The 23,903-nt window shown below is 32.7% G+C and overlaps 1 protein-coding gene across 5 annotated transcripts in view; it reads right to left on the bottom strand.

Moving 5' to 3' along the window:
* USO1 (USO1 vesicle transport factor) overlaps positions 1–23,903 on the bottom strand; it is a 67,002-nt gene that overhangs the window by 1,502 nt on the left and 41,597 nt on the right. Inside the window, exons 10-25 of one of the 5 annotated variants that reach the window (XM_081303242.1) lie at positions 22,137–22,277; positions 20,153–20,241; positions 19,224–19,378; positions 17,476–17,687; positions 15,984–16,004; positions 14,324–14,380; positions 12,009–12,119; positions 11,464–11,582; positions 11,154–11,335; positions 10,448–10,569; positions 6,857–6,995; positions 5,567–5,730; positions 4,785–4,862; positions 3,314–3,412; positions 1,638–1,745; positions 308–523 (exon numbers count right to left, since the gene is read on the bottom strand). In XM_081303242.1, coding sequence (XP_081159368.1) covers positions 308–523; positions 1,638–1,745; positions 3,314–3,412; positions 4,785–4,862; positions 5,567–5,730; positions 6,857–6,995; positions 10,448–10,569; positions 11,154–11,335; positions 11,464–11,582; positions 12,009–12,119; positions 14,324–14,380; positions 15,984–16,004; positions 17,476–17,687; positions 19,224–19,378; positions 20,153–20,241; positions 22,137–22,277 — 2,013 coding nt within the window. Of the gene's footprint in view, positions 1–307; positions 524–1,637; positions 1,746–3,313; positions 3,413–4,784; positions 4,863–5,566; positions 5,731–6,856; positions 6,996–10,447; positions 10,570–11,153; positions 11,336–11,463; positions 11,583–12,008; positions 12,120–13,259; positions 14,195–14,248; positions 14,402–15,983; positions 16,005–17,475; positions 17,688–19,223; positions 19,379–20,152; positions 20,242–22,136; positions 22,278–23,903 lie in introns of those variants that run through there. The other 4 variants (XM_081303240.1, XM_081303241.1, XM_081303243.1 and 1 more) reach the window with 4 other exon arrangements.

Here is a 23,903-nt window from a genome sequence, read left to right as displayed (position 1 = left end):
CAAACATGACAAAGATGATGGTCCACTTGGGTGCTCAGAGTCTTGTTATCACAGGAGTTATCAAATCAATTCACTTTTTAGGTCATGGTCCAAAAGAAAATAGTCTAAAGTGCTGGAAAATAAATTTAATCTGTGTCTTAAACCAATTCACTGAATAGTGAAAAGAAATGTAGATAATACCTTATTCATAAATCCACATAACAATACCTATAATAAAGGAACAATTTTTCCATGCTGTGTTAAAAATTTTTTAAATGTTCACAAAGAAATATAATACAAATCATTTCTGGAAACATTTCTATCTTACAGGATGACCAAGATCCTTGAGTTTATTCTTCAATGACAATATTTTCTGATCTTGATCGGCCAACAGCACCAAGAGATCATCTTGTTCTTTTTTGGAATCTGTAACTTCCAACTGTAGTTTGTCTTTCTCATTTTGTAAAATGGCAATAGTGCTGTTTGATGAATCCAGCTGCTCTTTAATGGCAGTTCTTTCCTCAGACAGAGCTTTAACTTCATTCTAGAAAAAGGTGAAAGTCAATAATCTGAAGTTAGTATTTGCTGTGCTAGATTTTTAACAAATAGTTTCTTCCTGTGACAAATCACTATGCTTGTCCAATCTAAGGCATTTAGGGGTGGGAGTTGAAGATACATGAGGCTTAAAACATATACATCCAGTAACATGAGAATGTTTAGACTATCCATTGAAGATGGTTACTGTGAAAAATAGATTAATATTGAAAATGTAGTTAGCTATTCCTCAAAAAATCCTAATAAAAAAAGCAATACCATGTTAGATAATCAGAGGAATAAACAAAGAAACAAAATATTTCACAGCAGAAGTCTGGTTACCATCAGAATTAGAACCAAAAACTCAAGTTAAAAAAAAAAAAAGTTGCCAGGTGCGGTGCATGCCTGTAATCCCAGTGGCTTAGAAGACTGATGCAGGAGGATGGGGAGTTCAAACAGTGAGACCCTGTTTCTAAATAAAATACAAAATAGGGCTGGGGATGTGGCTCAGTGGTCGAGTGCCCCTTAGTTAAATCCCCAGTACCCAAAAAAGTTCACATCATAGAATTAAATGAGAAAGAATAATAGTTTAAAATCCATGGTTTAAAAATAAAACAATATGATCACAATCCAAAAAGCATAATTATATTTATTTTTCTTTTTGTATTTTTTCCCTTCATGCCTTTTATTTTTTATCAGTCACCTTATTCCTTTCTGCATTTATTTATTCTGAAGTCTCTATAACAGACTATCAGAATTTAATGTTCCTGTGTTCTTCAGCCTGAATTTGGCTTGTGTATTAACCAAGTTTGTATTCCTTACTTTGTTATTGTGATTAGATATTGATATTGACAAGAAACTTAAATATTTTCAATGAATTTTACTTTTGTAGTACATGTACATAAACTCCTATTTCAAGTATTCAATACCATCATTTGAAACAGCATTAAAAAATCTTTATGACATCTTTAGTCATCAAAATATGAATGGTAATGTTATGATAAAATTACATCCCATCAGCTTTCTTCATAAACCTAAGAATCTGAGATTAAGTGAAATAAAATCAAATGTTCTAGTGTTCATATCATACTAAACATAATAAATAGTTTTTACCAAAAACCAACCTTCAATTCTTTAGTTTCTTGTAGTAATGCTGATAGTCTTCCCTCAACATCAGTAGTTTTAGAAGCTATTATAGACTCATTTTCTCCTTGTACAGGAATGGATTTTGTCTGAAAGTAGAAATTGGAAAAAAAAAAAACAAAACAACAACTGTTTTTTGGAAGTTATAAACAACATGAACTCTCAAAGTGGTAATTTAATCTTGTTTTGAAATTTTATTTCCAACTACAGAAAATATAACTCTTCGTATATTTTTGTGCAACAAAGTACTCTTCACTGACAGATGAGCCGTCCCCATCTGGAGCAGCATTAGATCTTATCAGAGTATGAGGAAGGCTGGGCTAATCAGCTTCCTCAAGGTCAGCCTAGAAAAGTAATTAATGAGGCAGCTCCAGTGAAGCTATAACACAATATATAATAAACAGAAATTATTTTTTCAAAGCTTTTTCCTCATAAACTTCCTGTACCATGGGTCTACGCTGTCGTTTCAGATAAGACAAATAGGTAGATGATAAATTGAGCCAAAGGACATTAATTGGCAAAATGCAAGTATTTTCTTAAGTACTATAGTAGATGCTATTAAATCAAAGTCTTAAATTCTATTCCCATAAAATACCAGGAAGTGAAGTGCTAATGCAACAAATATCTAAAAACGTGGAAATGGCTTTGGAACTAGATAATAAGTAAGAAGCTCAAAGGGTTTTGTGGTGCATATTAGTTAAAGCCTGAATTACCTCAAAGTGACTGTTGGTATAAATATGGACATAAAAGGATTCTGGTGAGGGCTCAGAAAGAAAAGCTATAAAAAAAGCTTTTATGGTCTTCAGAGATACACATGTGCTATCCTGAACAGAATGTTGAAAGAAATATGAACATTAAAGGTACTTCTGGTGAGGTCTCAGATGAAAATGAGAAACATGTGAAAATGAGAAACATGTCATTGTGAATCAGAGAAAAGGCAGTTCTTGTTATAAAGTAGAAAAGAACTTGTGCTGAATTGTGTCCTAGTGTTTTGTAAAAATATTGAACTTTAAGGTTAGAAACTTGGATATTTAGCTGAGAAAAAGCCTCATTTCAACTTGCTGTCAAGAGTAAAATGTAAATGAGAGACAAATTGACAAAGGAATGGCTAGGCAAAAAGAGCTGGAACTTGAAGATTTGGAAAATTCTGCCTATCTATATTGCAAAGAAGAATATATTGAATATATTCTGCCTATCTATATTGCATAAGAAGGCATATTTTGGAAACATCAAAGTTTGGAGAACTTTTAGGGATTATATGTGTGATTAATGGAACCAATCAACCAGCTCAGCAAATACCAGAAAGAGAGATGAAGTTATCCAAAAAGCATCTGTGGAGGACCCTCTTATCTAATGGCTTGGAGTCCTATGAACTACAGGGGAAGCCAACAAGGTTTCTGATCATTTTGACTGGAGCAGGCAGAGACAGGATGTAATACTAGCAAAATAAACCATTCACTAAAAACTTGGAGAATCTTGTCTACAAAATGACTGCCTCTCTGGTCAGGAAGCCTATGTTACTAGAACTCTGGCTAATGAGTGATCTAAAGAGAAGGTGCAATCTGATGAATCTGCTTCTTTTTCATTGAGGCTGAGAAATAATATATTACCCTGTGTTTACTACCTTTCAGAGGAAAAGAAAAAAAAATTCACGTACAAATGCTTCCATTTTCTGTAACAGCTCATGCTTTTCTGTGTGTAGTCTGGTGATCTCTACAGATTGTGAGTTTAATTGAGACTTTAAAGTTGCCAGTTCCTAAGAAACAAAAGAAGTTGAATCATACCATTAAGCAGTATTAATTTCATCAAGGAAATGTATGTTTACAGAAATAAATCTTAAAAAAATGATTTCCTTTCTTGACCCTACCCTCTCAAACTGGAGGTTCACTGTTCAAACACAGATAAAATAATACTACGGTGAAAATGTGTTAACTGAAAGCTTATAATAATGAACTTCCCAATGTTCTTATCCTTTCCTTCCCTATCCCACAAAAATACAATAAAAGAAAAGCAATTAAAATGGTGGTTTTTTAACCAGGAGTTATAAGGAAATGTCCCCCACCTGGGACATTTATAATGTTTGTCACCATTGAGTAGGCAGCAGAATGCAGGCATATAAAAAATTCTTTTTTCTTGTTTTCTTTAAAATTTATGTTAGGTGTATATGTGGTTTTTCTTTAATTCTCCTGGTTTTTTAGTCCTCAAAATGAGTTATATGGATAGTAACATTATAGATCATTTTTGTTTTCTTTTTACACAGTATTTAATGATATAGATTACAATTAACAAAAGCCTATGTTACTAGTTAACAAAACCATCATTTTAAAAAATGTGTATTTTTAACAATCTAAAGTTTATAAAAGAAAATTGGAAAAAATACAAAACTAAAAGATAATTTTCTTCTGTGAAAATATCACATCAAAGTTTTACTGGGTCACATAATTAAATAATAAAGTTTTTACTTGGGATTTACAAATTAAGGTTAATATGTAACCTTATATGTAATATAAAGTCATATGTAATATGTAACCTTAATATGTAATATGTATACTTAATTTCTTTACATTTTGAGACAGTTCTATAATAGGTAGACTTTCTAAAACCCAAATAGCATTATTAATCTTCCCCACACAAGCAAAACATTATGGACATACTGGAGATCTGAAAATCCTTAGTGAAGGTGATTTGAAAAATAAAAAAGACCTGATTTTAGAATCTACTCTGAAGTATGCAGACATTATAAAAATAAGTCACAATCTATATGGACAGTTACTCCTCTCTCAGACCAGTGCACTAAGGTCAGCTAGCTGACAGAGGAGAAAGTCAGTCCTGGGTTGTAATATTAGTATTGTTTGAATTTTTCAAAGAAAATTCCTTTTAATAATAAGAGGGAAATGATGGAATGAAGAAGTGAGAGAAAAGGTAACTTCAAAACAAAAACCCCCAAACAAAATCTGTTTAGTGGTGATATACAAATGAGCCTGATAATTTTCTAAGTTTTTCTTCCAATTACTACATTATTTAGTTATTACCATGAAAAAAAGTTATTTTGTTTTTCAGCTGGAGTCATCTGAGATATATGCTAGTTTACTCTTTTCCAATTCCAACTTTCTGGACAGGAAAATTACCTGTTTTAATTCTGCAATTTGTTCACAATCTTTAGTTGAAGACTGTTCATTCATGTCAGAAGCAGTTTGGGAAGATTTCTACAAGGAAAACAGAAATGAACTATGAAATAAAAACAATTTAATGAGAAAGGAAAAAAACAAAAGCAGAACTGTACACACATAAGCTCTACCTTACAAATGTTTACCCAAAACTTTCACATCAATGTTAATTTTTTTATGCAAGATAAAATTTCAACCCATATTATGACTTCTTCATAGCTAATAAGTTTATGTATTAAAAGAGTTATTTCGGGCTGGGGTTATAGCTCAGTGGTAGAGTGCTTGCCTTGTATGCATGAGGCCATGGGTTCCATCCTCAGCACCACATAAAAATAAAGATATTGGGTCTATCTACAACTAAAAACTATATTAAAAAAATAAATAAAAGAGTTATCTCATTTAAATTTCACAACAATGAGACAGACATTACCTCCAACAATTTATAAATTAGAAAACAAGTTTAAAGAGGTTTACTTTGCTGCTTAAATTAAATTACTTAGGAAGCACTGAAGCTCAGACAGTCTAACTTCAAAGTTCATATTCTAAAATTTTAATGTATGATACTTCGGCATAAGGGTTCCAGCAAAATAAACAGTGCTCAGGATGTAGCTCAGTGGCAGAGTACCCACTTACCATGTATAGGCCAGGGGTTCAATCCCCAGAACTCTACAAACATAACAAAATGAATAATCAAGAGAATGAGAATTATTCTCAACTTCTTATTCATTTATATTTTTACTTACCAAATTTTCAATCAAAGAGTCTTTTTCAGCAAGTTGGGTTTGTAAAAGTTCTCGATTACTTTTTAACTCTTCTATCTCTTCTCGTAATCTACTAATTTCTTCTGGCTGAATACCATTCATCTGAGCCCCATTATTGTAAGGACCTTGATGCTGATTGTCTTTTCCTATTAGACGGAAAAAAATTTAAAAAGCTAGAATAAAATGAAAGTTTTTCATTTTTGAACCAGAAGACTGAAAATAGATTAATATGAGATTTAACTATAACTTCTTTATCTCAATTTGGCAATAATTTTGCAATCACATCTCATCTTTGCATCTCATTTTTTATTGATAAAAATAGAGAACTAATGATACTTCCAGGGTTTCTAGCAGGAAAATACATAGTTTTGCCTAAATTGTATGATTTGGTGATTTATGATTAAGAATTAGTTTCTAATGCATTCTGCTGTCGTAAATAACAAATTAGAATAAAAAAGAATAAAAAAAGGAATTAGAGTAGTTTCAATTTCAATTCTGCCAATGAATGTAAAATAAAGACCCTTTAAAAATTCTTCCCAGAGGAATAACTTTATATATGGGCTACAATACCTGACACATTGTCCTAAATACAGGAAGAAATTTTTTTTCCTGAAACATTTAGTCACCCTTGTATACATAAAACAAACTTCATATTTCTAAGTAACCAGCATTCCAATCACAAGTATTATTAGGATAATATTATTTACAAACAGATGACTCTGACTATTTGCTAGAGACTGAACTAGAACTACATACATACAAACATACATACAAGCACACAAACACATACATAAAATTTCATTTAATTCTCAGATGACACAAATTTTACTATTTCCATTTTGCAGATGAGGAAGTTGAAAGATTAGATTAGTTATTCTCAACTGGCTATATATTAAAATCACCAAGGGAGCTTAGAATAATTATTGATGCCCAGATCCAAACCTAGACTAATCAAATCAGAAACTCCATTGGGGTTTCAACAGTTGTATGTTTTTAAAAGTATCTCAAGATTCTAACATGCAATTGTGGTTGACAGCCAATGGGTCAGATAATCAAACAGGTATCAAGGGTCCTAGACTTCAAATTTTAAAGATCTAGTCTTAACTACACTTAGTTACCAAAACATTTTGCTTTAAAATCTGATTTACATTTTTTGTCATAATGACTAAGGTTAAAGAAAGACAAATCTAGAGAAAAAATCCGTTTGATTTGTCAAGCTCTTGAGGAGATAATGACCTGGACACAATAATGCTGATGTGTAGTTATACTTACCTAGCTGTACTTTAAGAAGATTATACTGATCCTTTTGCTGCTGAATCTGAGATGCTTGCTGTGTGACTGCTGTTTGGAGCTGTTCATTTTGACATTTTAATGTAGAAATCTGCTGCTTTAATTCCTCAAGTTGTAGATCCTGTAAAACAAAACAATTCCAACAGAATTTGTAGCCTTAAGTAGATGAACAATTTAAAATACAGAGGTCATTTGGGGTCGGTATGATAAAGTATTCCAAATACTTCCAAAATCATTCTGTAATTAAACAGTAATACATTAATAAATTAACCAAAGCCAATTAACATGCAGCAGAACTATAAGATTTCAAGCAGAGTCCAATTAATAAATATATAGCCCAGTTTACAATCTCACTGCAATTATGGGGGAAAATCATGGAAAATAAACTCCACTTTAAGGTCCATCAAAACATTTAAGAAGGGCTGAGGATGTGGCTCAAGCAGTAGCGCGCTCGCCTGGCGTGCGTGCGGCCCGGGTTCGATCCTCAGCACCACATACCAACAAAGATGTTGTGTCCGCCGAGAACTAAAAAATAAATATTAAAATTCTCTCTCTCTCTCTCTCTCTCTCTCTCTCCCCCCTCTCACTCTCTCTTAAAAAAAAATTAAAAAAAAAAAAACATTTAAGAAAATCTGTACCCAAATATTTAAGAAACTTAGTATATGAAGATGTGTGTGTGTGTGTGTGTGTGTGTGTGTGTGTGTATATATATATATATATATACATCAACTTTATTTTTTAATACTAAAAGATAATCATGAACAAAACAGAAGATTAAAAAAACTTCCAACTCTTAACACAATAATACAACTATAGTTGGAATTGGATGTATTTATTTTCTTCCAATCCATTTTTTTAAACTTGTCAGAATGAGTCCATATGTAATTTTATTAACATTTATTTTTTTATTTTCTTCTTCTTCGGTTTTTTTTTTTTTTTTTTGGCACTGGGGATTAAACCCAGGGGTACTTTACTACTGAAATACAACCTCAGCCCCTTTTAGTTTTTATTTTAAGACATGGTCTTGATAAGCTACTGTTGCTAGCCTTGAACTTGTGATCCTCCTGCTTCAGCCTCCTGAACTGCTGGGATTACAGATGTGTGCCATGATGCCTGGCTGTAACATTTAATATTTAAATGTACTATCTAATCACACTGCTAATACTTTCCCAATCATGATTTATTTTTGCGGGCGAGTGGAAGATTGAACCCAGGGGCGCTTAAACACTGAGCCACAACCCCGTCCCTTTTTATATTTTATTTAGAGACAGGGTCTCACTGAGTTACCTAGCACCTCACTAAATTGCCGAGGCTGGCTTTGAACTTTTAATCCTCCTGCCTCGGCCTCCTGAGCCACAGGGATTATAGGTGTGTGCCACAGCACCAGGTCCAATCATGGTTTTTAGTGCTCACTTAATATCTGATCAAGTAGATGCAATATAAATTATGTTGAGTGTTTTTTATACTGTTGTTGCTTTCCATTTTTCAAAATGATAAATATCATCAAAATAAATATCTTAGTTTAAGTGGCGAGAATATATAAAATTAACATTTTTAAAGATGAGTCATGATAGTAAATGTGTCAAATCATTCTTTTCTTCTTCCAAAAAAATTGTACTTTTTGGTCCCAAAAAGGCTACATATCCCATTCCAAGTATTTATTTATTTATTTATTTATATTCCAAAAATATTAAATTTATTGCTTAGAAATGACTCCACATTTCTTTTTTTTAAAATTTTTTTTAGTTGTCGAGAGATCTTTATTTTATTTATTTATTCATATGTGGTGCTGAGAATCAAATCCAGTGCCTCACACATACTAGGCAAGCTCTCTACTACTGAACTACAACCTCACCACATGACTCCACATTTCTACCAAGACATAGATGAAAAATACCAATGGTAGCTGATGATTCAAATTTTGATCAAGATGATTCTAGTTTATTGATTTGCTTATAAATTGAAAAGCTGAGACTGAATGCTAAAGATACCACAATATTTTCATTCTTTCTTCAAATTTCTATCGCAATAACATAGGTGGTGGGGAAGAAAATAACATGCAAGGAAAGAGATGAACTTGCCCTACATGTGCTGTCATACGTGCATTTTTTATGATACTGAAACTTTAACAATTTAAATAATCTTATTTTTAAGATAATATTGAAACACTTTCTAGAATTCCTGTCAAGGTATATTCCATGATAAAAAAATAAATAAAAATAAAAATCAAGAAACACATTATAAAGGAAAAGGTTTAAAGTGCTCAATATAATCTAAGAAGTAGAAGTTTATTAGTATCTTGAAAATGTCATCTGATGATTCCGAAAATGTAGTTTCAACTTAATTCATCATTACCCAAATACATCAGTTTCTTCTCTTATACTAACTCACTCTGTATCATCTATTCAGTTATCCAAGATAAAAATTTAAGAATCACATTTGACCCTCTTGGCATCTTTACATCTGCCTCCAAATCTTATCACATCCTGCTTAAGTTTTTGTTCTTTAGCTTCCACATTTCTCAAGTCTATTCTCTTCATACCACATAGTATGTTTCACTAACATACATATATTTGAATTCTGTTCAACCAGTAACTAAGAGACCTGGGGCACACTGAAATTCTCTGTCTCATTTATCCTAAAGATAAAAACTACTTCCTAGGGGTGTTGTGAAAATTTAATTAAACAGTTTTTTTTTGTTTTTTTTTTTTTTTCTGTACCAAGGGTAGAACCCAGGGGCACTTAACCACTGAGCCACATCCCCTCCATTTTTATTTTTTGAGACAGGGTCTCGCTAAGTTGCTGAGGCTAGATTTGAACTTGCGATCTTCCTACCCCAGCCTCTCGGCTGCTAGGATTATAGGCATGTGCCACAGCTCCTGGCCAAATTAAACAGTGTTTAAAACATGCTGAATGAGCTCATAGAACACAGTAAACAAAAAAGGGTAGTCACTGGCACCATAATAGTTACCATCAGTACTCTATTTCCTACTCTACCTAATCTACCACAATAACTTGCTTCTTGGGCTCCCTCCTCCTATCTATCCTTACCTCTCAAAACTTCTTCTTTACACAGCTAATAGTGTTCTATGTGCACACCAAGGACACTGCAGTTAAACTTACACTGTCATCCTCACCTCTCTTCTTTATCTCTCTTTTCCCATGGCTTATTATTAAGCATCCCTCTAGGACTCAGCTTCTGATTCTACAGGCTTCTGCTCCTACCTAGTTAAGTCAGATACCTCTCAGTGCTGCCATACCTTTGATCATCTCTATTACTGGACTTCATATGCTATAATATGTATACTACAATTATTTACTTATAGATTTGTCTCCTCCTGGGATTGGTGTGGGAATATGCTGAATCATGTTTTTATCCACAATATCCTGCCAATATCAGGTGCTGAATTTACTGAATACTCAGATGCTTTTAAAAATAATGAATTTTACTTTCTAACTTCTCTTTCATTTGAAATCCCCGTAAATTTTTTTCCCTAAAGTAGAAAGTACCTAATAATAATAAGATGTAAGAGAATAATAAGTAATAAGAGAATACAATTCCTTAGTACTTACTTGCTCACGAATCATATTTTTGTAGTGAGTCACAATATTGTCATGCTGTTCTAAAGTTTTCTTTACCTCCTCTTCTTTCTTATCTTCTTCACTTGACTTATAAATAGCTTTAGTAATAACACCTATAAAAGAAAGCTTACTTAAAATTTGTTTTAAACTTTTTTTGTTTATTTTTATGGTGCTAGGAATGAAACCTATGATCTTACACTTGCTAAACACTCCTTGCCACTGAGCCACACTCCCAGCGATTTTAAACATTTTATTTTATTTCTTTATTTTGGTACTGGGGATTGAACCCTGGGACATTTTACTACTGAGCCACACTCTAAGCCCTTTGTATTTTTTATTTTGAGACAGGATCTCACTAAGTTGCTTAGGGCCTTGCTAAATTGTTGAGGCTAGCTTGTTATCTTCTTGTCTCTCAAGATGCTGGGGTTAGAGGCATATGCCACTGTGCCCAGCTGTTTTAAACATTTTAAATACTATTTTATTAAGACTTAATCAGCAGAAACAGATGGCCTAGCTCCACGAGAGAAATAAACTTTGCAGTCATAGGAGAAATCCAAAAGTCTTTAAATAGGCTTTAGATCGAGCACTAGAGAAAAATAAAAAATCCTACTTGTAGACTTACAAAATTTGCATGTTTCCAGAATATGCAAACATAATTACTTTTTAATAAATATTAGTATAAATCTTATCATCTTACCTTCAAGTTCTTTCACCAGCTTTGTAAACTCATGATCAAATATCATGTATTCTGGACTGGGGAAGTTTGGTTGGGGTTTCTGTGATGCTCTGGAGTATAACTCATGTTTGCTAATAAAGCCTAGTTTCTCTATGAAATTCTCTTTACCAATCCTCTTCTCTATTAATTGTTTTAGTTTCTCTCTACAGAGATAAATATTGAGATGTTAAAAAAATCTTGATAACAAAAGCTTGATGTAATTATACTTCAGCAGAAAAAAAAGTATCATCATCTCCAGATGCCATTAGAGAGTCATTCTGCCCTTACTTACTTCATATAGCTCTCAAGTGAGTTGTCATTGAAGTAAATTGAAATACCCAACAGAAGGGCACATAACCCTTGAACCAACTGCTCCTCTTCTCCAAGATTTTCTGCAATTTGTCCAGTAAGCTGAAATCTTTGTTAAGGAGGTTAATGATTCATAATATCTAGAATATGTTTGTTTGCAATTTGAATTTAACATACATTTCATGTAAGATTTCTTACAAGGAACTCTGTATATGATCCAAGCCAGCGTTAAAAAAAAAAAAAAAAATGGTATTCACAAAGACACATAGCTTAAACCAGTATCATTACAACTATAATAATTTAAACATATGAATATTGTTGAGAATTCAAACAATTTGGAAATAGAGCTATTTCTTTCTCTTTCTTTTTTGTGCTGGGGATTAAACCCAGGGCCTTGCATATGTAATGGAAGCACTCAACCAACTGAGCTATATCCCCAGCCTGGAAACAGAGCTATTTCTAAGAAGAAGAAATTAAAACTATGTAAGGTAAGTACTTACATGCATGTCACTAAAACATAAAGGATACAAATGGAACATTGGCTGAATTGTGAAGAAAATGTGTGACTGCGATGGGACAGTTGCTTAACCAGGTACAAAGCAACATTAATAATCCAACTCTTGTCTGTATTTTACTTCCCTGCAATAGATAAATTGGTTAAAATAGCTTTCCATTTTTAAATTTTTTTTCAAGCTTAAAGTCTATTTGAATAAAAATAATTTTAACATCATACAAAAGGTGTGATGGGAAGTCAGATTTTAAAAGTTGAATAAAAGAATGCCTTCTTATGTCCACTAGAATGTAGAATTAGAATTGGTTCTTGTTCATGAGCATATACTGGGCTATTTAAAATATTCCTAGTAGAAAAAGTAGGTTTATAAGAAAAAAATTTATGATACTAGAGGCTTTAAAAAGATCTACTAATCCCAAGACAAGTATGCAAATTTATGGTATTTCAATTAGAATTTAAAAAAAAAGTTCTTGATAAAAAGAAAACCTCTACCTTTTTAAAAAAACATTAAGGGAAAAACAAATAATCCACTGACCATTTAGTCAAAGTCTATGAGAGAATATATTCTCAAACAAGAAAAAAAAAAATGCTACAAAACTCAGTGACAGCATGCCAAGATAATGAGAAATCACAAACATCATCAAGAGGGAAAGGGTTTTAGCTAAGTGCCCTGCACTAACTGCACTACTTCCAAGTATAGTTAAACAATATTGAAAATTAGTATGTCCAGCAAATTATAATTTTCTAAATTTTTATATAACATATTTACAACTCCTATGTGAAATATTCTTGGTTCATAGCATTGCTGCTGTCCATATTTGTACTACTATAACCTGTACTTTTTTTTTTAAAGAAAAATAAACTTGTTTGACATAATGAAAATCAGCATAATAATGTATTACTTTGAGGCAATTATCAGAAAATATCCAAAATACAATTGTCCAAAGATTTAGACAATGAATAAACCACTGTTTTCTTGTTTGTTTGTTTTCGTTTTCTGATACTGGGGATTGAACCCAGGGCTTTGTGCATGCAAAGGGAAGCTCTCTACTGGCTGAGCTATATCCCCAGCCTAAACCTCTGAGTTTTTAAAATTTTCTACAACCCAGACTGTTCCAATTTTATGAACCTTAATGTCAATATCTTGGTCTTTCTATTTTCAGGTATATTTACTATTGAATTGAATAAATTCAAACTGGATTTCTTCAAATGATTTACCATGTAAGCATTAAGATGAGTTCAGTTTTCACACCATGTGTTATTTTTACCTTTTCCTTCATGTCATTACTGTGCTCACAAAGCATCTTCATGTTACTCATGTAAGCTAGAAAGTTAAAAACTGAGTCATTCTTAATTAACTACATACTGTAGAAAACTTACAACTACTCAATTTATAAATTTAAATGTTTTGTTTATCTCCCTGGTTACATACAAATAGTTTACTACTTAGGATAACCACTTGCAGATATCAAGTATATCTACAATGGATGTAGAAGAATTGTGTATATATAAGAATGTGCCAAACAAAAATACCGCCTCCCCCCCCAAAAAAATTGGGGGCCTCGTGTATGCTAAGTGCATACTACCAAAAAGCTACACCCCGAGCTCCAGAAGATTTTTTCTTTCCTGGAACTAAACAATCTGATTCCCAAGATTATGTAGAAAAATAAACAAGTGAAAATAATTAGGAACACTGTGAAAAAATTGTAAAATAGTAATGCAGGGATAATAGATCATGAACAGAGAAAGAAAAGTTCAGAAATCGGCTCATACACAAATGAGAAGTCAGTATATTAAAAAAGTACCATATAACCCTAAGTGGGTTTCAGATAGAATTTAAAAATGTTGAGGTAGCCAGGGGTAGTGCTGTGCACCTGTAGTCGCAGCTACACAGGAGGCTGAGGTGGGAGGATTGCTTAAACCCTTTTGATTTGAGGCCAGCTTGGGCAATACATGAGATGCCATCTCCAAAGTGATTTTTAAAAAGTTGGATCAACTAGATGGCTATCTAGGAAAAAACAAACAAACAAAAAACCAGTGGATCCATATCTTACATAATTTGCTGAGAAAAATGGAACAAAAAATTAAATAAAAAGAAAAAACCCAGAAGTTACAATACAAATATGGGTAAATTTCTTAAAATCTTAAAGTGGGGAGGGTTTTCTAAATATGACTTAAAAATGCAGAAGCCATAAAAGAAAAGTCTGAGAAAAAAAATTGAAACAAAAACATTAAGATCTAAAGACAAATGACATACCAGCAAAAAACACATGTAAATCAAATCAAAGACAAATATTAATCTAGTATAAAATGAGCAGAGAATATAAGATACAAAAAAAAATTGTACTCCTCTTCTCAGAGCCACCAGCGTGTGAACCACTGAGGAGATCTGGAAAAACAATTGGAGGGGCTGGGATGTGGCTCAAGCGGTAGCGCGCTCGCCTGGCATGCGTGTGGCCCGGGTTCGATCCTCAGCACCACATACCAACAAAGATGTTGTGTCCGCCGAGAACTAAAAAATAAATATTAAAAATTCTTTCTCTCTCTCTCTCTCTTTAAAAAAAAAAAAAGAAAGAAAAACAATTGGAGGGCAAAACTATAATTTCAGAGTAATATGAGAGTTTGGTCATGAGAAATCATGACTATACAGAATGAAAGAAAACTACAAATAAAATATTTGAAGCTCAATCATCTAATCTTTAACTAATAAGCTGTTATGTTTTTCCCATTACATTTTCTAAGTAAAAATTCTTCTCATCCCTAGTAGGTACATTTTGAATGTAATATATTTGTACTGTTTATAAAAATATAAAAAGCTAGTATTTTAAACTTTCAGTGTTCCAAGAATTAAAATGAGGTTCTAGCATATTATGATCAGATTGGTTTTCTAGTGGTAGCCTCTTGGAACAGAGAATTAGTAAGGAAGGGAAATACTAAAACTTTTTTCTTGGATTATGAAAATGTTTTCCATATTATATAGTTGGTAATTACAAAGGTACACTCAAATATCAAAAATCATCAGACTGAACATGTATGGTCTGTTTATTTTACTGTGTAAATCAATATTCCCCCCAAATTCCCTTTTAAATGACTGACATGTTTACTCATAAAACATTTTCCTAATATCAAAAATTCTGAGCCTGGGAGTATAGCTCTGTGGTAGTATGCTTGCTTAGCATGCACGAGGCCCTTGGATTTGAGCACTAGCACCACCAAACAAACAAAAACCAAAACTGCAGGTAGAAGAAATGGGCCAAATATGTGTATATGTGAGCGAATGAGACAGAAAGAGTTATTATAACTACATGTTAAATCATGCTTATGCAGAAAGATACACTTCTTAACATTCATCATTACTATCCACATTGTATAACTGAAATATGCCTAAACATGGATATTAAGTAAGGTACATTTATTTTTTGCCATCAAAAGAAAATCAAACCAAACACAAATAACACTCTCCCCCAACACATCAAAAACTAACGCCCAATGGTAGTTGTAGCATATGGATTATGTCCAGAACAATCCATAGTATTTAATTTAAAGTCATTCAATTTATAAAAATTTTACTGCTGCATATTTTAAATAATCTAAGTAACAGAAAAGTCAAACATACACTGATTAAGACAAAATGCTTAACCATAAATTATGCTTCCTTTGAAACAGTTTCAGGGGAAATAAAGAAGCAAGCTTGTGGGGAAAACACAAAAAAACCAAAACCAAGGGAATTCCAGAAAGTGCAAGCATCACCAGAGGAAGCACCAGGACACAGCATTAGATTCTCATTCCCATAGTTCTTAGTAACACCACTACAATATCCCATGGAGAAAATTGGAAAGCCACTTGTGACAGAGATAAACTTGCTGACACATAAAAGTGTGAGTAGAATATAACTTCAAACAAGCAGTTAAAAAAACCAATCAGCAAAACCCAAGACAAAGGAAAAGCCTTGCTGTAAGAGGACAATGCCTAAGCTTAATCATGATACATACCCGTCTGTCGATCTTATCACCCTGCAAATTATACATTAAAAATTACTCATAAATATTACTACTTTGAAAAAATATAAATCTAGAAAAAGCCCTCAACTACTTTTTTGGTCTCTGTAAATTCAAGCCAGTAATTTGGAACAGGACAGTTATAATCTTTTCTTGTAGAAAGATGATACATGTTTAAAGGATAAAGGTTGATTTTATAGCACTGTGATTACTTAGAGTGAGGAAGACACTTGAGAAATCTTTAGGATTTCTCATTATACATTTATTATAATTATAATATGGAAACATGTTTGTGGATAATAACAATCAGATTACTGTTCAGCTTAAGAAAGCTGTTTCAACAAACATAAAAATGTCAAGTATTAATTAAGTAAAGATATGAAAATTTTGGTGTTTTTTTTTTAAATCGCTAAGAGATAAGTAATAAGTAGTACGTTGAAGTAAACCAATGTAAACATTGACACTTTTTTTTCTACAAGTTAATTTTTAAGCTTTCACTTCTAACTTCAATAGATAACATTCATGTTTCTTTAAAAGGTCAAGACAAGGGTTATGGCCTAGGAGTGAAGCTCAGTGGCAGAGTGTGGGCTCAGTATGCAAGAGTGGTTCAATCTCTATCACCAATAAATAAATAAATACACAAATAAATAAAATTCAAAAAGCTCAAAAAAAGGAAAAATTCAATGTGTGGCAAAATGAAAAACTAAGGAAGAATACAGCACATTATCACAGGAGAATGGGGAGGTTAATTCTACTCCTAGAGAAAGTGGACAGAGACTGATTCACATTTTAACTTTCCATGAGTGACTCTGAATGTTAATGACTACAGTTCTGCTAAAGCATGAACTTGAACTATTGAAAAGCAAGGCTAGTACATGTGGACAAATTATTAAGTAAATGATATTTTTAAATGTCCTACCATCCATATTTCAACAAAGCTTGTTATTCTCATTAAGAATCTAAAGGAATGCAAATATGTTTGTTTTTCTACATCTTACTAGGATAATTATGTGTTGGGGACGTGAAGATCTTTAGAACCCACAAACACAGAAGGGGTATACTAAATAACTGTGAATGCATTGGGTTTTACTTCTGTATGATCAACTGCTTTGGGAAAAGAAAGGGGACAGAACATAGCTATGAACTGCTTTATTCTTCTCTCATATCTGATCTGAATTCAGATACTGAGCAGAAAGAGAAAATGACATTCAAGAACACTGTAAATACTTCAAAAAGAAAACAAAAGCCAAAAAAACACCTTTCTGCCCAAAACTGTACTTTCACCATGAAACAGATCTTATCTAACTATTTGGTAAAACTAGTCATATAAAAATATTTATTGCTTCCTCTCCACAAAACTGCTTCTGGCTACAATGAAATAAAAAGTAGGAAAGTACTTTATTTTTCATGTGCATCTTCTAAGGACATCCTTAAATTGTTTTATCACTGGCATCAAAACATACAGCTCAAACTTACAATGTTTTACCTGTGAAAGGATGTTGGTGCACTGTTGCAGTAAGGAAACAGGAGGGTTGCCAATACTCGTAGCAAGTTGAACCCTGAGCAACTGTTCTTTCTGAGTAGCATTTTCTTGTAAAGCATGGGCAAGAGCCACAGCAGCACACCAGTTTGAAAGTGAATCAGTAGAAAACAAACCTCCACATAATAACTGTCCAGCTGAGACTGAATTCCCTGTTGCTACAAAGATGGCAGGCAGATAAAAATAATAGATTATTTGTGGAAATAATAATATATTATTATTATGTGTGGAAATAAACCAAAATTTACAACAAAAATTTTAAATTATTTTATATACACACACACAAACACACACAAAAAAGTATGAAACTCTACTAAATGCTACATTGTTAACCAGAAGTATTCATTCACATTTTCAAAACAAGAAAAGCCTGCTTTTCTGGGCGTGGTGACACACCACTGTAATCCCTGTGAATCGTGAGGCTGAGGCAGGAGGACTGCAAGTTTGAGACCAGCCTCAGCAACTATGCAAGGGCCTAAGCAACTTAACAAGACCCTGTGTCAAAATGAAAAAATAAAAAGGGCTGGAAATGTGGCTCAGGGATAAAGTACCCCTGGGTTGAATCCCCAGTAACAACAACAACAAAAAAAAGCCAACAAAATGAATAATGAGAGAAAGGTATCTTGGAGGAAAAGTAGCATAACAAAGAAATATCAGAACACCTTAGGCAACCAATTGATAATGGCAATAGTTCATAAAATTATTACTTTAACTGAAAACAATATTTCTAAAATAAATTCTAAAGAAATGCCACATTCTTTATTCTATTAAGTCCAGGGTCTAACTTTCATTTATAGAAAATAATTTATGGTAATAAAAATTTTTTAACCATAAAAGCTTTTGGTAAAATATAATACTCAATTTTGATTTAAAAAAACTCTATAGTTTATGTAATTAAAATGAGATTTACTTATGTTTCCAATAGCCTATGCCAAATTACTCTTAAAGTTAACAAAGGTAAATATTAAAAGAATTCACCCCAGATAAATTGAAATATTTAAAGAACCCATAAAGAGGGAATGGATCTAATCTATACTAGAACAAGAGATTAAAATGTCAAGTGCAATTTCATGGTAGGATGTATCCTTAGAGTGGTATTTACTACTAACAATAGTTTCTGTTTATTAGCATCTATTATGCCAGATATTGGGATATGTGCTTTACATAGAAAATTGCATTAATTCTCTCACCCAACCTTCCATCCTTCCTTCCTGTACTAAGGACTGAACCCAGTGGTGGTGTACCACTGAGTTATATCCTCAGCCCATTTTATGCTTTTTAGACATGATCTCACTCAAGTTGCTTAGAGCCTCACTAAGTTGCTAAGGCTGGCCTTGAATTTGTCAATCCTCCCTCCTCAGCCTCTTGAGCAGCTGGGATTACAAGTGTATGCCATGTACCTGGCCTCTCAATATTTCTAATGGGTAAGTATTATTCTCACATAAAGATAGTATTATCCTCTCATAACTTAAAAAAGCAAGAGAATAGGAAACTCTATAATGTAAACTCTAGTCTGACTTCATAAACACTGTTCTCTACATTTAACTAATTTAGGCTTAAGAATTCAATTTATTTTTTAAGCATATAAAAAAATAAGTATTTTAGGCTCAAGCACAAATGAAAATTCAATTATAAAAGCTTGAAAGACAATTATATTTGCTTTTAGAAATAGAAATTATAACTAAATTATTTACCATCAATAGTGGAAGGTAGAAGCGTTGACACAATTTCTCCTTGTCCTTTTTGGTTTTTATATAAGAAACACTGGAAACAATAGAGAACAGCACAGCGCAACACAAATGGCTGCCTTTCGTTAACCATGGACATGAGAAGTACTACAATTGCTGGTCTGTTGCATTTAAAAAGAAAAAAAGAAAATGAAGCATTATGACCCAAGCACACAAATGAAAAACCAGTCATTTTTCTTGAATAAAAAACTATAACTAGAACACCAGCAAGTTAAGTATTTCCATCTCCATTTTGCAGAAAAGGAAACTGCAGTGGAGAATAATAATTTGTTTGCTTATGGCATATACCTGTAAAGTGCAAGGGTGATTATACATGAGCCCAAATATTTAAGTTCCAAAGACCACACACTCATTTTTTTTGTACTATAGATTAAACCCAGGGGTGCTTTACCACTGAGCTTCATGCCCAGCCCTTTTAAATTTTTTTATTTTGAGACAGGGTTCTGCTATGTTGCTGAGGCTGGTCTTGAACTTGTGATTCTCTTGCCTTGGAAGTTTCCCAAGTAGCTGGGACTATAGAAAAAGACCTCTCACTCTTAAAATACCAATATATTTACCTTTTTTCTTGGCAGTATTAGGGACTGAATCTGGGTGTGTTCTACTACTGAGCTATATCCCCAATCTTTTTTTATATTGAGAACAGGTCTTGCTAAGTTGCAGAAACTGAATCAAAATTATGATTCTTCTGCCTCAGCTTCCTGATCAACTGTGTTATAGGTATGTGCCACTATGCTCAATACCAGTATATTTACTTGTCAGATAATTTCTAGTTTTAAAACATAGAATTCAATTTTTTACAACGGAGTAAGATGTATAATGAGATATAGTAAGCTTTTATTTCCTCAAAGGAATCTCAGTCATTTCCCATTTTCTACCTTGGTGGGTTTGAAGGTGCGTTTACAGAAGCAAAGTAGTCTTGGTTTACTTGGCAGCCTCGAATAACTTCTGATACAGTATTTATGGTCTGTGAAGAAGAGAAAAAAATACTATATAAAAAAAAATCAAGGAAAAAAACCTGTTTTCAAAAAATGATAATATTACATGCTGCTTTTTGTTTTTAAACTCCAAAAATCAGACACCCCAGATATCAGTTATAACATTATAATCTTGTAACATTTTCAACATAAAATTTTAAAACAGTAAATGTAGGGTTCTCATAAAAAAACAAAACACTTAAAATTGCAAAAAAAGCCCCTAAGTTGAGAAAAGAGATCTATTTCTATAAAACTAGAGAAAATGCTCTAAAATAAAATCAGAGAACACATTTAAAAAGTTTGAGGCCAGCCTGCGCAACTTGGACCTTGTCTCAAAATAAATAGGGCTGGGGATGTAGTGCAGTGTTAGAGCACTTGCCTAGCATGTGTGAGGCCCTGAGTTTAGTTTCCAGTAGTGCAACAGAGGAAAAACTAAAAAACAAAATATAACCAATTAAAAACTCAATTTAAGGATGACGTTGGAAAAAACCTCTGAGAAAATGGAATAAAAGGACAAAACTCTTTTTCAAAATAACATGTTATACATGACATATGCTATTTTTGTCGAATAAAAGTAATTTTTTTTAGAATTTTTTATTAGTTGTTCAAAACATTACATAGCTCTTGACATATCATATTTCATACATTTGATTAAAAGTAATTTTTAAAAAAAGACAAATAGGTCCAGAAAGTCTAATCTGTTGTAGAAGATAAACAGAAAAAAGAGGAAATTATCAAGGAATTCCAAAAATTTTCCTCAGAACTAAAGGACATGTGTCTTCAGTTGAAAATAGCCCAATGAGTGGTAAAAATAATTAGGGAGTAGAAGAAGGTCCTTAATACAGCATATCATCACTAAATTTCAGAAAAATCAGAAATAAAGAAAATATCTCAAAAATTTCTACAGAAAAAAAGGTTATTAAAAGGTTTAGAACTCAGAACAGTTAGAGATTTCTTTTTGGGGGGGAAGGGGAGTACTAGGGTTGAACTCAGGGGCACTCAATCACCGAGCCACATCTCCAGCCCTTTTTTGTATTTTATTTAGAGAAAGGGTCTCATTGAGTTGCTTAGCACTTCAATGTTGCTGATGCTGGCTTTGAACTTGCAATCCTCCTGTCTCAGCCTCAGCCTCAGCCTCCTGAGCTGCTGTTATTACAGGCGTGTGCCACCTTGCTCCACAGTTACAGATTTCTTAACAAGTTACATGAGAACAATGTTCTGGAAGTTGAATATCATTTCTAACTCTGAATTCCATACTTAAACATTGAATAACTCTGAAGGTAGAAGAATATAATTTTCAGATATGAAAGAGCTAAAAGAATTTTTTTTGTCATTTACTTTTTTTTTTAACAGGAAAATAAGACAATTAACTAATAGGTAAGAGAAAAAGATAGAATCTAGATGACTAAAAAATTCAAGTGAAGAAGAGGTACAGGGAAATCTAGGAATTTATGTCAAGGAAAAATAATTTGCTATTCTATGAATCAACTCTTTGAGTAAAATTAAGTCACTTTGTTCTCAGGTACAGGTACAGAGTATGTACAACAAAATTAAAAACAATTCTGGATGGATCTGTTAAAAAGTTTTAAGCTTTATGAATCATGCTATAAAACTTGTGGAATGAGTATGTACAACAAAATTAAAAACAATTCTGGATGGATCTGTTAAAAAGTTTTAAGCTTTATAAATCATGCTATAAAACTTGTGGAATGAGTATACCTTTTGGAACATCATTATTATTTAGTAAGATAGTAAGGAATCCAACATAAAGACAGGTAAACCTAAAAAGTAGTAATAACCATTTTTCCTTCAGCTAATATCTGATTCTTCCTAAGATTCATGATTTCAACTTCCACAGAGTGGCTTCTGCCTTAGTTTCAATTACCTCAGTCAGGATATCAGCAGGAACTCCAGTAGCCATTAAGATAGTGCAAAGCTGTTGCAGTAACCCACACTGGAACATAGCTTTCTGACAGCTACTGGTAGCACCAGGAGGGTTGGTGGGAGATACTAGTACCCGCACAAGCTGTAAAAGAAAGAGAAAACAAAATTGGTCTTTTAAAGATTTATAAAGTCGTGACGCAAATCTGATCCATGTGAACAAGAGAATCTATATGAAGCATCCCCTCACCTGCTCAGCCAGATCTAGGTGCTCTTTCCTTCATGCTCCCATGGCAACAGTGCTGTTAACAGTACATATTATATTATGCTATTTGCTTAAGGTTGTCTCCTTCAGGTGACTGTGAACTCCCAGAGAGTAGCAACTGACTTGGTCATTTTTGTATTCCAAATAAGCACAATATTTGTAATAATACATATTCAGTAATGAATAAATGATTAAGTTAGAGGATTGCAGACCCCTTATCAAAGTACAGGTAAATTACCTAATAATAGAGAAGGACTGAAAACACAAGGGCCTGAGGTTTAACAGATACCCCTTAAACTGAAAATATAAAGAAAGGCTAAAACTAACAATTAGAGATATGGCAGAAGATTTGTGCATAAGGCAAGGGGTTGGCCTTGTTAATTGTTAATGCTAATTAAATTCCTATGAGTCTATGATTATTCTAAACCTGAACATGAAATTTCAGAAACATGATAAAAGTCACTCCAAATGACTGTTCTGGCATTGTTACATCTTCAAAATAATTTTACATATATCCTGCATTATAAAACTACAGTTACATACATACATAAAATCTTGTATAATGAGACCAAATAGGAAATTTATAATATTTTGTTAACGAAATGAAAATCAAATGTTACACATTATTCTTCTGCACATAGAAGTTATGAACTTAATCAATGACATAAAAGGGTAAACTAAAACAATTGTATTGCTACAGATGGTGAATATCATATAGATTATGATTTCACTAAGAAAGGTGACATTTTTGTAGGAGGAAGGGGTACACATAAAAAAATAAAAGTGGGTTTGAAAAGCTAGAGAATAAAAGGTAACCAGAAGGGCTAGGGTCTTACTTTCATTTATAGAAAATAATTTATGGTAATAAAAATTTTTTAACCATAAAAGCTTTGGTAAAATATAATAATTTTGATTTAAAAAAACTCTAATGGGAATGGATCTAATCTACACTAGAACAAGAGATTAAAATGTTAAGTGCAATTTCATGATAGGATTTATCCTTAGAGTGGTATTTACTACTAAATACCACTGCATGTGTGAAGCACTGGGTTCGATTCTCAGCACCGCATATAATAAATACAATAAAGGTCCATTAATAACTAAAAAATATATTAAAAAAAAGTAACCAGATAGCACTAGAACTTGGGAAAAACTTCAACTACTCGTTGAATCAGTAATGAACAAATTGATTATCTAGAAATTTCCACATGTGGATTACCATTCTCAAAGAGGGTTGTTTAGTAAATTGATGTTTAATAGATTAAAAAAACAAAAAACCACCATCACCACCACCAACAACAAAACACTGTAGGTGGTGGTGATTCCTGTCCTTGGTCTTTTCTAATCAGGCTTCTGGGTTTTTCCCCCTTTATTTATTTCTCTCCCACCCTTATTATTACTATTACTATTACTACTTCTTTTTGAGTAAAGCAAGTACCAGGCAATGTTATTTCCTGCCTAAGTATTTCTGAGTGCATTTCCAGTCAATAAAGATTTTTTAAAATG

Source organism: Spermophilus citellus, assembly GCF_964194105.1.
Source record: "Spermophilus citellus genome assembly, chromosome: 8".
Lineage (NCBI taxonomy): Eukaryota > Metazoa > Chordata > Mammalia > Rodentia > Sciuridae > Spermophilus > Spermophilus citellus.
The sequence above is the reverse complement of the archived record's forward strand: the minus strand, read 5'-3'. Positions and strand labels throughout refer to the sequence as shown.